We start from the raw sequence: 17952 nt of genomic DNA, 5'->3' as shown, positions 1-17952 counted from the left end.
AGAATCTAGTTTCCTCTTGATAAGCCAGACATAAAAGCTTTAGCTGTGCAACTGAGACCTGGAGTTTGATTTCCAGAAGCCATGTAAAAAGCTGGATGCAGCGGTACATTTATGATAGAAACACTTCTGCAATATGGAGAGGCCACGACAGCAGAATCCTTGGCAAGGAAGTGGGCGAGCTAGCTGGAGTGTCCAGGGCAGCCAGCTGAAACAAGCTGAAACCCACTCCAAGTCATCCTCTCCTCCGCACTTGCGCCTGCTATGGCTCTTAGGCATATGTGCATGCACACACATACATTACATTTTACAAGTATTTTACCATGTAATAAGTTCATTATTATTCCAATTTTAACTGTTTTCAGTTTTACTTACTAATGTGATAAAATATTTAAGTACATACTAACATATTTACCATATCAGTCAGCCAGCCACACCTACATAAAAGATATTCCAAGAATATAAACTTAAAAACATAAACACATTTCCTACAAATAAAAGCAATTTAATGTTCTAAATAATTAGAGAAAAACCAAAAGCATTAATAGTTGGCAGGTGTGGTAGATAGGATTCATGTTATTATTGTGTGTGTAGGTGTGCACGTGTGTGTAGGGTATGTGGGTGCATATACTGGGGTGTGCATGTGCAGAACAAAGGCTAACACCAGGTATTCCTCAACAGCCTCTTGGTAAATCTGAAATTCACTGGCTGTTAGAAGCACTGACCAACGAGCTTCCCATGTGACTGTCTTCACTTGCTCCCCCCCCACACCTCCTAGCACTGGTAGGAGTCACTGTGCCCTGCTTTTAATGTGGGTTCTAGAGATCCAAACTCAGGTTCCCATGTTTGCGTAGCAGGCATTTTATGTACTGAGCCATCTCATAGCCTGGGTGTACACTTAAATCAATAATCAAAGTAAAAATTACACATTGTATCATATATATTATTCTGCAATTGCAGAATATTAATGAATATACAGAGATATCAAAAAAATTTATTTAATTTTGTTTGTTTGGTACTGCGATCAAAACGTTGGGCCTCATGCATACTGGGCAAACCATTCATTCTGTGACAGTCCACCCCAAACCCTATCCAACTTCTTAAACATACTCTGTGTTTCTTAATGCAGCACGGATTCACAAAGGTCCACAGATACTACCTACTATGCTAGGAACTCCAAGCACAGCCGAGCAGCACACAGCCGAGAGTCCCTGTGCTAACAGGGTCATTCACAACGCATCACTTCATCCACTTTCTCACGTGCAAAGGCTGCACTTTAAGTTGTAGCACTCTCCCCTAAAATAACTTTAGAAGTGTTTATTGAATTATTATACCAACATATTCCTCAATGGCACTGGGAACTGTTTTCACTGGGTCACACTTGTCTTTCTAGTTCACTGGTAAACTTGCTTTAGCAATCCAAACTGTACAGCGCACAGCTAACTTGCTGGGTACCATGACTTGCACAAAACTTTTGCTAGGATTTTTAAGAGAATAAAGGTAGCGTCCAGGCCATCTACTTGAATTTGCTTTATAGAAAGGGTATCTTTCATTCTCACTCTTATATAATAAGCTGAGTCTTTTATGTGAGAAGTACTTTTGTTTTCTTTTGGAGATGGCCTACCTATGGATCACAAGCTAACCACCTCTGGATCATAGGTCAATACTGCACAAAATTACAACTGCTTTTCAGTTTTGAAACTTAACATTTGATGCATCTGACAATGATTTTAAAACATACATTTTCAGCAGCTATTCTGAAAATCAAGTATATCTGGAAGGGGTAGCACGTGTAAGAGCACAAGCATCCATTCAGTATATTAAAATAATACAACCTAGGAACCTAATGTGGACAGTTCATAAAAAGGTCATTGCAAGGTAAAAATAGCTATGTGCCTTTAATTTAGAGAATATTCTTGATATTTTGAGTTGGAGACCAGCAGCTTGGCTACATACATCATACATACATGTCTCCAAAAAAAAAAAGCAATACTGGATTTAACCACTGACTTGACTCAATGGGAAGGAATTCTGCTTTGTTTTGTTTTTTTGAGACAGGGTTCATTTCTGTATCAAACAGGTCTGGAACTAGATCTTAGTTCCATTACAAACTATATATACACACACTTAGTGAAAAGAAGATATATTGTCTATGAAATGTGCTACTTTTAACTGCCTCCTTAGAGTGTTCAATTGTTTATCCACAGCTAGAACTAAAGGGCTCTGGACTTAGCTAGACCATCAAAGAAGTGGAACAGCACAGGAGGACAGACTCTCTACTTCCACTCCCAGTCTGATCATATTCTAGCTGAGTGACCCAGTTATTAAACTCCTAAGCTTTAGTTTGCTCATAAAGTAGGTTTCATGGCCCCTACCTTGTTAGATCATTGTGAAATTGAGAACGGCACATAGCACCAAAGTAAACTGAATACTTGATAAAGCCATAGTCCCACTTTTTGTTAGAATACTTTTCTCATCTACCAAATTTCTATTAGAAGATTTAACTTTGCATAATGAGAACTAAAGAAAGACAAAAGGAATCAAGAAAAAAAACTAACTTAAATGGAGTTGGTAATGTGTAGAGATGTAGAAAGCCAGAATACCATGTTATTTCAGAAGCATTACTGATCAGAAGAGGTAGCCTCTTGCTGAAAGTACTACCCCCATCACAGGCCTCTTGAGAATACTTTAATTTTCACATAAAACAATGATCATCAACAACAATGATAATAATAAAACAATGATCGACAATGATCGTACCACGCTAAACTGTAAACGTCTTTTCTGATCATAACCTGGCTCATTGGCAGCTATAGTCCTCACAAATCTTAAATACTGCTCACTGTGTCAAAATGAGCAGGTTTTGAAAGCAACTTAGAAGCAGAGCAAGCCCATATCCCCTCACCCCACAGGAAAACCATCATAAAATGTTCCCAGAAGCATTCACGGAAATACAAAGCATGTGTTTCCTACGGTTTCCACCAGGGGGACCTCTCAACTTTCCACAAGTCAGCTTTAGCTACCAAATTATGAAAAAGGCTCAATAAAAGCAGTAGGTAAGATTAAAAATACATCTATATAAATACATTCATTAAAATTCCTTTTAAAGGAGAAAGCAGAATAAAGAAAATGATAATAAAATGTAATGAATGAGAATTACTCATCACGACTACTGAAAACGCACCAGAGCCCAAGCAAGCCAGTGAGCATTTGTGGGAAGGAGTTCTACATCCTCCTACACGTGAGCTGAGCCAAGGGCTGAGATGGGATTGGTTCATTTACCCCTACATACAAATAACATTATCTGCTTTGCAGATGAAATCATAATATAAACACATAGAATAAATACAAGAATTTCTCCATAAACAGAAAGCTTGTTGTATATGCCTTATAATCATTGTTTGATACCATGCTTGCGGGGAGGAGTTCGTATACTGCTACACAGATAAAATAAACTGAGGCTAGACTAGGCTAAACTATCATTCTAAATTAGGAAGCAATCCGAACAGAATCAAAAGCACTTTATAAGCTAATACTCTTTGAAAAAGGAATTTCCTTTCTAGGATTATTTCCTAAGGAAATGACTATAAAAAAACCAATGCAATACAGTTACATAATAAAATATTATCCAACAATTTTAAAAAACTTAAGCCGTTTAATGGCAGAGGCAAATGTAGTAACTTAAAGGTAAATATATGAATATTTATAAATGGAGATATTTGCAGTCATATTAATTTTAAAGATACACTTTAAAAGACTAAAGAGAGCTATACAAAAATGCTACCGGTTACCACTCTACAGTCAATTTAAAACCTTTTTCCCTTTAATTTTCATGTGAGTTATGATAGTAATTTTATATTGAAAATAAAACACTATTTTAAGAAATACTTGAAACTTATCTAGAATTTGAGACTTTATTTTTAGCAAAAAAAAAATCTTGTTAAGTGATTTTTGTTTGTTCTGGGGGTGTTTTTGGCAGCTATCTGAACTCTATGAATGACATTATAGCCATCGCGTATTTCACAACACTTGAAGACCTGAAAATGAAACTCCTAAAAAGACTAATAAACACAAATATGCATTCATAAACCCAGATGAATATTAAATATTTAAAGAAAATAACTTTAAGAAATGGAATCTAGAATCTTTTATAAAATGCAGTGAAAGTCTACAGAGTTAGAAACTAAAGAAAAGTGCAATCCTCAATCTGTAACATGAAAAAAGAACTGGATACAACTTAGTGAGAGTGCTTGCCCAGCATCTGCAAGCCTGGGACTTGATCTACTGGGTTCGATCCCCATCACTGCAAAAACAAAAACAAGCAAATACAAAGAATAAAAAAAGAGATCAGAGCAAACCTAACACCAACAAAATCCAACTTTGTGAATTATAAAATAATTCCTGGAAAACACAACAGGCTCCAGCTAGCTCATCAATATCATGACTTACTACAGACAGTCAGATCACGACTCCAGTGAACGCTGACCCCAAATTCTCCATCCTGCTGCTGCCAAGTCTAACTCTGGGCACCTCCCCGCTTCTTTGAGCCTCACAGTACTGCTGAAGAGCAGCTACAATCAAGTGGTTGGGAAAGAGAAAGGTTGAAAAAGCCTTGCATGCCAGTCCCTGCCCCTTCAAGTCAAATTCCACTTCCAAATACCACCCCATTTCTTTAGTTTTTAGAGTACAGAAGTCAATTTTAAGTCTTGTTGTAAAATCACTTCAATGATCTCATTGAGGAATCATTTGATCACACGGACTTCTACAAGATTTGCCGTTCTGCTGGACTATTTTATTGTATGTCTTTTTACACCTCCTCAATCCAATTCCTTCTTTATTCCTACTGCCAATTCTTCTACTCTGAACATTGAGCTGCATGATCAGAACCCATGCTAATGTAAGTAAAAAATTCTTGCAACATTTTGATTCTTTGGCTATTAACAATCTATTAACCATTACATAACCTAGAAGTGATGGCAACTTCTACCTAGTTCAAGATAAAAATAAATGAATAAACAAGCAAACAAACCAGAGTTGAGCTACAATAAAGCATCATCATTATCACTAGAAACCTTTCTCTAGATGAGAATGGATTTACTTCAGCAAACACAGAAGTAAAATCTGGGAGGAAGCTACAGTAAGAGCCAGGCACTAAGCTCTCAGTTCTTTATATTCTCACTGAAATGTCCCAACACTTTTCAGAGACATTAACAGTTCCCTCTCTAGTCTGGGGAAGGGCTTGGTGGTTAAGAGCACTGGCTGTTTTTCCAGAGGATGCAGGCTCAATTCTCAGCATCCACAAGGCAGTTCACAACCCTCAATAACAGCAGTTCCAGGGGCTCCAACACCCTCTTCTGAACTCCAAGGGCAGCAAGCACACCCATGGTGCATAGACATGAATGCAAGTAAAATACTCTTAGTCGTACAAATATAGAAATACACTTTTTAAAATTTTCACTTTCAACAGAGCATCTTCAGAAAAGTTAAGAGATAGTACAAATATGCAGTGTTAGAATCTGAATCTAGGTCTAGCCTTGACCACATTACACTGTTACTCCTTCTTACTGTAATCCAGGTCTAGCCTTGACCACATTACACTGTTACTCCTTCTTACTGTAATGTACATATAAATCATGAATTAAATTAAAAACAGTCCACGTTTGATGTATAACACAACTATTACAATTAATTGAAAATTAATTATAAATGTTCAAGTGTATAAAAAAAGAATCAGTAACTCCATCATTTGATATTAATCAGTTAGGGGCACATAAGGAAAAAAAGGTCAAAGTGAAGACATTATGGAAACAAGATGGAAAAGGAAAAAAAAGAAAGAAAGAAAAGAAAAAGAAAATATCCTAGCCAGAACTCCCCAAATATGAGTAATGAATTAGACATTTAGATAGAAGAAACCCAACAAGTCAGAAGAAATACAGCTCCGACAAAACTGTACATGAGCACATCAAAAGACATCGTCATTGGGGCTGGGGAGAAGGGAGGGGTCTCAGCTGGTAAAGTGCTTGCTTGCATAAGCATGGGGACCCAAGTTCAGATCCCCAGAACGCACATAAAAAGCCTGGTGTACTGACATGCATCTATAACCCCAGACCTGTGGAGGCAGAGGCAGTAGCTCTCTGGTCATACAGCTTAGGTGAACCAGTGAGGAGGTCAAGATTCAGGGACCCTGTTTTTCAAAATAAGAAGGGGAGCAATTGAGGCAACTGAGGAAGACAATGTTGACCTCTAGCCTCCCTCATGCACATTTATTTAACCACTCCCCCACTATTATTACTATAAAAAGGCAAAGAAAAATTTAAAGATAAAAGCTACTCGTTGCATAGGAGAACCTATATAATCATTGACAGATTTTGGGGGGCAGAAATCTTAAGAGAGTAAGATGAAATATACAAAGTGTTCAAAGAGGAAGAAAACTCCCTACCAACTACGAATATCACATATTCAGAAAACTAACCTTCAAAAACTAAGAAAGATTTCCCATAAAAATGTTGTAAAGTTCAATACTACTAAACTTGCCTTACAAGAAAAGTCAAAAGGCATTTAATATTAAAAGATGCAAATAGAAACATAAAAGCATATAAATATAAAACTCACTTATAAAGGTACATATAAATACAAATACTGTATAATGGTGATACATGTATAAATCACTTCAAACTACAGCATATTTTAAAATGATGTTTTAAAAGCTTTAAAAATGTTAATGTAAAGAGCTCTACATATTAAGGATATGTGTGACATAAAAGACAAAAGAGAAGTAGTGCAAAGGCAATTAAAGCATTTCACTACAGAAAAATTACAAAACAGAATGAATGACGGGAAAACAATTTTTCCATACAGAGAGAAGTAACTAGAAACAGAAAAAAGAAAAAGTTAAGTTTCTCCCATCAATAACAGACTTCAAATGAAAATGGAAGCAACCTAATCAATACATTGAGTGGCTAAATGAATAAAAAGCACCCAACTGCCTTCTATGTAAAAGAACCCACTTTAGACTTAAGGGGTACACAGACTGAAAAAGATAGGAGGGAGAAAGATATGCCGATGTCCTAGAGATTGGATATCTAACACTGTGTATACAGCTACGATACTGTACTGTGCATACATTTAAATCCATAATATTTGAAGAGGGGAGTAGGAGGAACAGCACTTGTTCACACTGAACCCACACAACAGTCTACAAGCTGGACCACATTTCATTTGCAAGCATTTGGATCTTTATGGGATTATCTGCAAGGAACTGGACAGTAATAAAACTTTCCAGGATGGTTCTTAAATTCTATTTTTCCCTCCCACAAATCAGAATGGCAATTTCCTTCTATTATTTTTCAACTAGTTTCAAGGATGAGTTGAACAGCACAGAAAATCTCACCTACAAGTCTTCTTAGTCCCCTGAGAGTAAACCCAGCTAGAGCAGATAAACAGATGACTAGCTGCTCACCTGCTTGCTTGCATGTTCCCCACCTATCTTAATTCTATCTAAATTTCCCTCCTACCTTTTGCTCTGTTTAAGACAGGGTCTCACTAAGCTGCCCAGGCTGTCCTCTGCTTAGTTCCAAGTACATTCCCTGCTCCAGTCTACCAAGCAGCTACAAACACAGGTGTGTGTCACAGTGCCCAGCTATTATCATGCTCTTTACACATTTATGTGCAGTACTTGATACACAGTATTCTTAAAAAAAAACACTAAAAACTTCTACTTTCTTTTATTATATCTGCTTACACGACACTAAATTGTTAAGACTGTGATGGAGGAAGGTCATTGGTTAATTATAATAAAGAAACTGCTTGGCCCTCATAAGTTAAAACATAGGTGGGAGGAGTAAACAGAACAGAATGCTGGGAGGAAGAGGAAGTGAGCTCAGAGGCCATGCTCCCCTCTCCCGGGCAGACGCAATAAAGCAAGCCGCCAGGTCAGACATGCTGAATCTTTCCCGCTAAGACTGGTGCTACACAGATTACTAAACATGGGTTAGGCAAAATATGAGAATTAGCCCGTAAGAGGCTAGAGCTAGTGGGCCAAGCAGTGTTTAAATGAATAGAGTTTGTGTGTTGTTATTTCTGGTGTAAAGCTAGCCGGGAGGGACGAAAAGCAGGCCTGCAGCTCCTTCAACAAGACTGCTTTTTGTAATTGCATAAACTTCATTATTAAAACAAAAAAAAATTACAAATAAAAAAAAAAGCACACCAAAATTAACCATACACAAAATCTATACAACTCAATGGACTTCTACAGTTAGAACAGGCATTCAGAATAGGGGCTCTAGAGCTTCACATTAGTTACACTTCTACTATCAAATCCATTTTATGTACTATTCACCACCAAAACAACCACGACATTGTTCTGCCAAATCCACAGCAGAAGTAAAACTAGAGCAACAATTGGCTTTATATCCTTAGATATAAATACACTTCAATCAACTCTATGTCCACAATCTCAGAAAGAAAAAACCCACATGTTCTCTCTTACCAGGAACCTAGCCAATAACACATGTGTATGTAAACAAATGTACAAGAGTAATTGGTGGTTATCTGTGAGTCACAACACCCAAAGGCCATCAGAAAATGCAGATACTTGCATCATAATTCATAACAGTATCAAAATTACAGCTATGAAGTAGTAATAAAAATAATTTTATGGCTGAGGTCCTCACAAAATGAGGCATTGTATTAAAGGGTCAGTGTTAGGAAGGTTGAGAACCATTCGGGTAGAGTAACGTGAAGAAAACAGACAAAAGCTAAACTTAGGGATGGAAAATGACAAAGTGTAGATAATGCAAATTTATGAAAGAAGTTAAAAAAGATATGAAAACTATTCCCTAAGCAGTAAAACTAAAGTAATCAAATACTTAATATTTTTTGATAATGGTATGGCTATATATAAACTTTAAGAATATGGCTAAAATTCTGATTTCACTGCTTACTTTTAAATATGCAGCTGCTTCTTGGACAGAAAGCATCCTTTGACTGGAACTGCCACATTCATGATCTCCTGAAAAGATTAACATACTAATTTGGAATAAGTACAATATTGAAAAAAAGAGAATTTAAAATATTTTACAAATGATATAATTACACACACAAACACACACATATATAAAATCAGTAAAGACTGATGAACGCTACTCATGTCTTCTAGAAACAGTTCCAGCAACTACTGTTAAATGAACTTTGGTCTACTAAGAATACCTTCCTCTCGTGTTCTAACCTGTAAGGCAATGCAGGCACGGCATTACTCTGAAGATTGGTTATTCTTAAAGGGAAACATCCGCTAATTTACACACCAATGACTCAAGGGAGTCTGAATTTACTACTGCACTAACCTTACTTCCGCACTAAGCCACATCTACTTTCAGAGCACAGTCACGCTCACCGCTGGCAGGACTGTTTAACAGGTCAGCAGTGAGAGTAGGCCAGAATTTCTACCTATGAACCTGTGGCTTAGTTTTTTATAAAGGGTGTGTAATAAAAGTTAGAGAAAATTTCTTCTTTAATCTAACTGAAGAGAATCCAAAGCTTTTTTCCAGACTATACGTGGTTGGCTACTAGAGAGAATTTTTTTAATAATAAACTTTAGTTCTAAGTTTTTGCTGCCCTATTATTTTCAAGTAGTCTAAAAATACCTTCTTCAACCTAAAATTATAATCTGGGTGTGATGGCATAGGCTTTTAATCCCAGCTCTCAGGAGGCAGGGGCAGGCAGATCTCTGAGTTCGAGGCCGGCCTGGTCTACAGAGTGAATTCAAGGGCAGCCAGGGCTACCCAGAGAAACCCTGTCTCAAAAAATACAAAACACAAAAACGAACAAAACAAAAATATAGTAACTAAAGTGAAATCCTGTCACATCTTTCTATAATGAAAGTCTGTTCTTACAATTTGCTCAAGGAGCCAGGCTGTAAAGGTGGCCGTTAGACAAGGGAAGGAGTAGCTGCTGGATGAACAGGTTTTCCAGCTCTACAATGCATCCTCAGAAACTCAGATTCCACAGACCCAGAAGTCAGCAGATACAGGCACGGGCCAAATGTGGCCTGCTGTTGCTATTTATAAGTGAAGTCTCACTGGGCTATGATCAAGCTAATTGATCAATATACTATTTATGGTTACTTGCATGTAATAGCAAAAATAAAATAGTTGTGACAGAGGCACTTTCTTTTGTTTGGTTTTTTCGAGACAGGGTTTCTCTGTGGCTTTGGAGCCTGTCCTGGAACTAGCTCTGTAGACCAGGCTGGGCTCAAACTTACAGAGATCCACCTGCCTCTGCCTCCCGAATGCTGGGATTAAAGGCGTGCACCACCATCGCCCGGCTTATGAGGCACTTTATAGGAAAAAACTTGCCAATGCCCACTCCAAGGAAGGAAATCTACATCATTAAAAAGCAATCTCTGTGTGCTGATCTAGTAAGCCGCAGACTATATGACATAGCACTGCTATTGAGAGCCAAACAGGCTTAAGTTAGCAACATCAGGATTTCTTAGCCATGGAATATCATCAACCTACTTCCAGGTGCCAAAGCAGACCAAATAAATGACTCATTCTTTTTTTTTTTTTTTTTTTTTTGGATTTTCGAGACAGGGTTTCTCCGTAGCTTTTTGGTTCCTGTCCTGGAACTAGCTCTTGTAGACTAGGCTGGCCTCGAACTCACAGAGATCCGCCTGCCTCTGCCTCCCGAGTGCTGGGATTAAAGGCGTGCGCCACCACCGACCCAGACCAAATAAATGAAAGGCAACCCAATCGGTACAAAGAAAGCATTTAATGATGTGCACAGAATTCTAAACCTAAAACAACGAGCAAAACTATGGACCCAAAGAGCAAAATAGATAAGACATGGGAAACAAACGTCAGAATCTTAATTACATTTAAGAGAAGTCCCCAATCTGTCCCCTAGACTTCTGCCAAAGACCTCCCTGGCATGCAACAGTCCACTCTGTTTTTATGTTTCCTGTCCAAAGACATTTCTTTAGATTACAGATAAAATGTTAATAATGTCCATACCGAACTGGATAAGCAGATATGCTACAGTAGCAGATACTGCTTACAAATATTAAACACAGTAAGAACCCACTTAATAATTTCATTCAATTATTCAGACTGCAGATGTGTTGATACCTGAGTACTCTAGTAGACCTAATAAGAGCAGAATATGAGAATTCAATGAAAAATAGAATACGATATTTACTTTAACTATAGGAATAACAACTGCATTAAACCAAAAGAAAATCTACACCTCTGTATCTAATCTGAGATTCTAATTAATTACTGCCTGTCCAATTCAACTGCTATCTACGACTTCAGAATTTGCTACTGTTTATACAATATACATATATCAAACATATATGGCAAGCAGAAAAATAGCCTTGATTACCTCTGTACAAATTTCTTTTAAAACTCTCTACAGAAAACTTTTGAATAAATATGGCTGTACTAAGGCAGACTACTTCTACTTTCACATAGTGTACACACACCAACAATTTTAGAAATGGTTTGGGAGCCAATGAAAGTTAAAAAAAATACCTGCGAGCTGGGCCAGTCGGTCGTGAAGTCTGTACAATGTGCTCATCAGAAGATTTCTTTCACTCTCCTAAAATGAAAAATGTCATTATGAAAACGAAGAAAAAATGGTTAAAGCTATATAATCTGAAAGACAAACCTATATGGAAACAATAGCTACTATATTTTAAAGAATCTTATCATTATCACTGTTAATTATTTTACTTTCTTGAGGACTATTAAGTTGGTACAGGGGGCCGGAGAGGTGGCTCAGCGATTATGAGGTTTTCTTCCAGAGAGCTAGAGGTCAATCCCAGCACCCACGTCAGGCAGCTTACAACCTTCTGTAACTCCAGTTCCAGAGGAATTGAGGCCTCAAGCCTCAGCAGGCAGCAGCACCTAAGTGCACATACCCACATACACACACATATGTACACATAATTAAAAATAATACATTTTAGAAAAAAAGAAACTACAAAATAGGATTTCACACACAATAACCTCCCAGCCATCAAAGCAACCCTTCGAATTTCACAGTGTATATAGTGTGTGTATATAATGTGTGTTCATATATATATATATATAGTTCTTGTCATTCTTCCGTACAGGTTACATTCCGTGTTTGACTGACTGACTTAATTTGTGCACATACACGTGGGTTGCACACACTGGGGAATACCCCACATACATCAGAGAACAATGTACAGGAATTGTTTCTCTCCTTCTACTGTGTATGTTCAAACTCAGGTTGTCACGCTTACTGACAAGCGCTGTTAGCTGCTGAGCCATTCTCCATGGCTTGTTTTAATCTGACTCACTGACGTAAAACTAAAGGAATGTGTATTGTTCTTTTGACATACATCCTGTCCTAGACTTTCAAGATGACCCCATATACAGTTACCAACCATTAACATGAAACATTCAATGAAGTGAAACAGTGAAGAACTATTTTTTCAAAGCAAAGTGAGACACATGAACAAGGTATCTCCTATTCTCAAGACCAGCACCACCACCATGCAGAGTCACAATATAGCTGCCAAGTTCAATGCAAACAGAGAGGAGTGGGTAAACAAAAGCCCATCTTTGTAGCAGAGCAATAGAGCTGACCAGCATTCCGAGAAGAGGGAACAGCACAAGAGGTACAGAACCATGAAAACACTGGTTACATTTCTTACGCAAACAGGAGCAAACTGAAGGAAAAGCAGCCTAGATATGAAGAAAAGTAGTTCGTCTTTAGTGTGAAAACTGAGGAGAAAAGTAGAGCAGACTTGTGCGTGACAGGAATGCTGCTGAGCAGAAGCAGAAAGGCCCTGGAGAAAACGCAGCATGGCCTATGGGATCTATCAAGTAGTCTCAACAATGACACAGAAAAAAGAACAACTGCAGCTGAGATCAGTATCAGGGATGAGGAGGAAGGGAAGAGAGTCATAGTTAGCAGGGATATCTGCATGACTGACAGAACAGGGCTGCTGGATGAACATGCCCACGAGCCAGTCCAGGCGTGGTGAGAAGGTGGAGACTGTGACAAGGTGACACATACATGTCCAAAGACGTGAAACGCATCTCTCCTTCTGTCCCACAGTCATGTCCAGGAAACCAAGAAAACAACTTTACACACTATGAGAACATAATTTTGTCTGTGCACCTATGATCAGTGAACACAGGAAGAAGCTAATTCATAAAAAGTTCCAAATTCTCACCCCATTTCCTTAGATTATGGCATGACGACAGACAAAGTATTCAACTCTAGAGGTGACTGCTTGCTCCTCAGCTTTTGGCCACATCACCCTTTTATTGCCCTCATCTTTATGTCATTATGAATCAAGGCAATTCCTATCTCCATACAAAATTAAAAAGTCAAAGTGCAGAGAACACTGGTTTATACCTGTAATCCCAGCATAAGGAGACTGAGACAGGAGAATAACGGTAACTTATAGAACTTCTATAAGACTTTATCTCAAAAACAAAAACAGAAAAAAAGAAACACAATAATTTAAACTCAAAAAAATCAAACACGAAGAAGTAAAAGCTAGGGCTGAAACCCAACAAGATTCTTACACTGAATCTGTGATAATATAAGACACTAAAGAAAATAGTTTTGTATTCCTAAGGCTCCTGGAATCCACTGGACTAAGCCTCAATTATGACACTATCACATTTTAAAGACTCAGTTGTCAAATTTATTGCAAGCAAATGTCTTCACTACAGCATATACTGAACAAAATTACCCCAAAGCTCCACTTCTAGCAATCTGAAATACTATTCTACAGGTCTGGCTGTACTTTGTTACATGCCCTAACTAAAACAAATACTTTCTGATACAGATCTATGTAATGGTCAGTTCCTATAATGAAAAATCAGCAGAGAACTATGTACTATAATATAAACATCAGTCTTAAATATCTAAATACCAAAGTGTCTATGATATGAAAAGCAAAAATATTTTGATGTAATAAAACTTTGGTTACTGCTATCACATCACCCTTTGAAGAAGAGTCTTTAAAAGGCCTCGCCACTTCCCTTTCCTGATGGGTCAGTGTACCAACAGAACAAAGATCCAAACAGAGACAAAATCAGAACAAAAGAAAAAACTTGCTAAGGTATCAGACAACTGAGAACAACAAGGGATACTTGTAAGTATAAGCATCAGAACAGGGATGGTATGGCACTCCCATTTGATGGGGTAGTTGTCTTTATAGTGAAGTAATAGACACTTCAGTTGTCAGGAGGAGCTAGGTCAGACTTAGTTATATTAGAGGCAGGAATACCCAGAATGAGAAAACATAATGCTTCAAACTAAAAGGGCCTTAAAGTTACTTTCTTAGGAAATAAATAGTCACTTTAATCTTTTCATCACTTAAAGCATGACATAAATTATAAGCATTATGATTTTTTACTTACTTGTATTTTTCCAAATGTTTCATCAAAGGGGTTTTTTACTATCAAGGAAAAGAAAGAAAAAAGAGAACTATTAGCATCACTCAAGAATTTAAATCCTCCTCAACAAGTATCCTGAGAAGCCAGCATATACTGTTAAACCAATGAACATATGCAAACAAGATGTAAACAAACTGGATGTAAAAGGCTGGGAAAGTAACAAGACCAACTGTGCTAGCCATTCTCACTTTAATTCTTCATTGTTCTGCATCACAGCTGAAGGCCAGAGTTCTGGTGCGGTGAATCAGAGACTCAAATCTCCATACCAGAACTTAGTAATACCTCCTCAACTCCATAACCTTCCCGTTAAGGAGGGGTGACAATGGCACACACCTCACACAGCGGCGGCAGGACTAAACGGGATGTCCCTGTAAAACGCCTGCCACAGTCTCCACTGTCACCCATAGCTTCTCCACTTTATTATTACCAACTGTATCATGTGTCTACCTTAACTCGTTGCTTCAAAACTAAGTAATTCTTTTAGGATTTAGACATCTAATACAAACAAAAACCTGATTTTTTGCTAACATCTAGAAAAATTGGCAAGAAGAACAAAGCAGTTGCCAATTAGATGTCAGTATTTGACAATCAAATATTATAAAGGGAATTTATAGTATTTTCCATGTAACCTGCCTCTACCTAAAATCTCCAAATACAGTGCCAGATTACAATGCTACATATAGAATACCTCTCACAATTACCCAGAACTTCCTCCTATATCACCTATTTTACTATATACAAACATATTTAAAGTTCACAGACACTTGAAGACTTTTACACATTTTATTCAGATTATATACTATATAATCCAGGCCACAGCTAAGTCAAACTGATCTAACATAGTTCACCCTGACCAGATTTCCTTTCTGAGGTGCTTTTCTATTTTTATCTGGGAAAACAGGAAGTTCCATAGGAACCAGAACTGCCTGATTCTAAGAAAGTTCATGTCCAAGACCATCCTGATGAGTTACAATGAAAAAGCTGGGGGGTGGGGGGGCAGTACATGCTGTTATCAAATTTTCCAAATGGTCTTTTAGACAACCTTCCTTTATACAACAAAAAAAGGTATTGACACTGGGAAAGAAGTATTTTTGGAAGATAGAAAATTTAGAAGTTCTCAAAACAGAGTAGGAAAAATAAGTAAAATCTTAAATATTAAATTAAAAAGATCAAAACACATAGATTACAAAACTACTTTTTAGTAGCATTAATTTTTAGTGTTAAATCTGAATACTAAGATAAAGCTATATAAAGTTCAATATACTACCAAAATTGTTTTATCAATCTTAAAATAAATTGGTCAAGTAATACTAAAAAATAAGTAATTTTATGAAGAAAAAGCAAGTCTTGAAACATAAAAAACATGTAGTCCTGAAAAGATGAGTTTTAAAGTCTTTGAAGGAAGTACTGATATAGCAATTTTTCCACTTGATATGAAAATGGTTTTGCTCCCATCAAATGGGAAACTAGCTCAAATGTGTCTATGACGGCAGAACTGCATGGACATCAGGAGTGTTTTGCCACGAGACTGCTCTTCCCTGAGCCTCTCCCACCTGTATGAATGGAGCCAAGCACAGGTAGTACTGCTGGAAAGGCTTCCTGCTGTCTAGGTTCAATCCACACTTACTCCGTGCTACTCCTTGTTCTGAAAGTGCTGGCTGGAGGAGGTATCAGAAGGACCAGGAAGGCAGGAGGACGGAGTAACAGAGAAGACAGGAGAAAAACTGTCATTGAATACTGCTGTCTTTATGTCCTAGATTTGTGCTTCAAGACTAAAACTGAGAACTGGTACATCTAAAAAGACAGGGGAAATTCTTTCTGACCTAGAGTCAAAAGTCAAAAAAGTTTTTATGCCAATATATTAAGAATAAAATATAGCCTTATGGTTAAGTTTTAAAAGGAAATTCTATTCAAGCACAGCAATTCTGTAAGTTAAAAAATATATGAAGTTCTCAAGTTTATGAAAGAAGTATGTTCACACATCTTTCTTCCCTCAAATAAAAAAAAATATATTATTTTTAAAACACCTCATTGGAACTGTCTGGTCTTTAAGGAGAAAAAGAATTATCCTTTTTAAAAACCCACACATATTCTTATCACTCGTGACCTATCTAACAATATGAAGAAACCTGGAAACTGTAAACAAGACCCGTATTTCAAAAGTGTCTGGTAGCAGAACTCCATTACTGTATTAGCTGGTCTCTTCTCTAGGAGAACCGATGGAATTAAAGGTCTCAGTTATACCCCAGAACAGTGACAGTGCCAAGCACTCCCAGATTCACACCTCTGTCCCAAGGACACAGTCAGTCATGAAGCCATTCTCCAAACTGAACCAAACCAACTAATAGCCTTTCAAAAGGACTCCACATGGGCCACGAAGTGCCAGTAAAGAGATCAGTGCACCGAGTATTACATGCTAGAAAATTAATTACGGCCACTGAATAAATCAAATATGTGTCCTAGTTTAGTTTCTATAGCTGTGATAAACCACTGACCAAAAGCAACTCAAGGAGAGGGCTTGTTTGGCTTACAGGTTACAGACCATCATTTAGGAAGTCAGAGGTAAGAATTCAACACAGGAATCTGGAGGCAAAACCTGAGCAGAGATCATGAAGGAATGCTGCTTACTGGCTTACTCAAGCTTCCTTTCTTATACATAGCCCAGGCCCACCTACCCAAGGATGGCACCGCTCCAGTGGGCAATCAAGAACTGACCCCTCATAGAAGAGAAAGTGGGAAGTATACCTGAACACATTGGCACAGGAGACCACTTCCTAAATATAATCCCAGCAGCAGACACTGAGAGAAATAATTAATAAATGGGACCTCCTGAAACTGAAAAGCTTCTGTAAAGCAAAGGACACGGTCAACAAGACAAAACAACAGCCTACAGAATGGGAAAAGATCTTCACTAACCCCACATCAGACAGAGGTCTGATCTCCAAAATATACAAAGAACTCAAGAAATTGGTCATCAAAAGAACAAATAATCCAATAAAAAAAAAATGGAGTACAGACCTAAAAAAGAACTCTCAAAAGAGGAATCTAAAATGGCTGGAAGACACTTAAGGAAATGCTCAACATCCTTAGTCATCAGAGAAATGCAAATCAAAACAACTCTGAGATTCCATCTTACACCTGTAAGAATGGCCAAGATCAAAAACACTGATGACAATTTATGCTGGAGAGGCTGTGGGGTAAAGGGAACACTCCTGCATTGCTGGTGGGAATGCAAGCTGGTACAACCCCTTTGGATGTCAGTGTGCCGATTTCTCAGAAAATTAGGAAACAACCTTCCTCAAGACCCAGTAATACCAAAGGATGATCAATCGTGCCAGAATGGCACGTGCTCAACTATGTTCACACAGCACTGTTTGTCATAACCAAAACCTGGAAACAATCTAAATGCCTCTTGACCTAAGAATAGATAAGGAAAATGTGGTACACAATGGAGTACTACACAGCAGAAAATAATGGCATCTTGAATTTTGCAGGCAAATGGATGGAGCTAGAA

At 37.7% G+C, this 17952-nt stretch overlaps 1 protein-coding gene across 1 annotated transcript in view; it reads right to left on the bottom strand.

Annotated features, from left to right (window-relative positions):
• Lemd3 (LEM domain containing 3) overlaps positions 1-17952 on the bottom strand; it is a 46815-nt gene that overhangs the window by 9974 nt on the left and 18889 nt on the right. Inside the window, exons 2-4 of the mRNA XM_075954245.1 lie at positions 14403-14440; positions 11526-11592; positions 8940-9007 (exon numbers count right to left, since the gene is read on the bottom strand). Coding sequence (XP_075810360.1) covers positions 8940-9007; positions 11526-11592; positions 14403-14440 — 173 coding nt within the window. The remainder of the gene's footprint in view (positions 1-8939; positions 9008-11525; positions 11593-14402; positions 14441-17952) is intronic.

Source organism: Microtus pennsylvanicus, chromosome 20 (genome assembly GCF_037038515.1).
Source record: "Microtus pennsylvanicus isolate mMicPen1 chromosome 20, mMicPen1.hap1, whole genome shotgun sequence".
Classification (NCBI taxonomy): Eukaryota; Metazoa; Chordata; class Mammalia; order Rodentia; family Cricetidae; genus Microtus; species Microtus pennsylvanicus.
The sequence above is the reverse complement of the archived record's forward strand: the minus strand, read 5'-3'. Positions and strand labels throughout refer to the sequence as shown.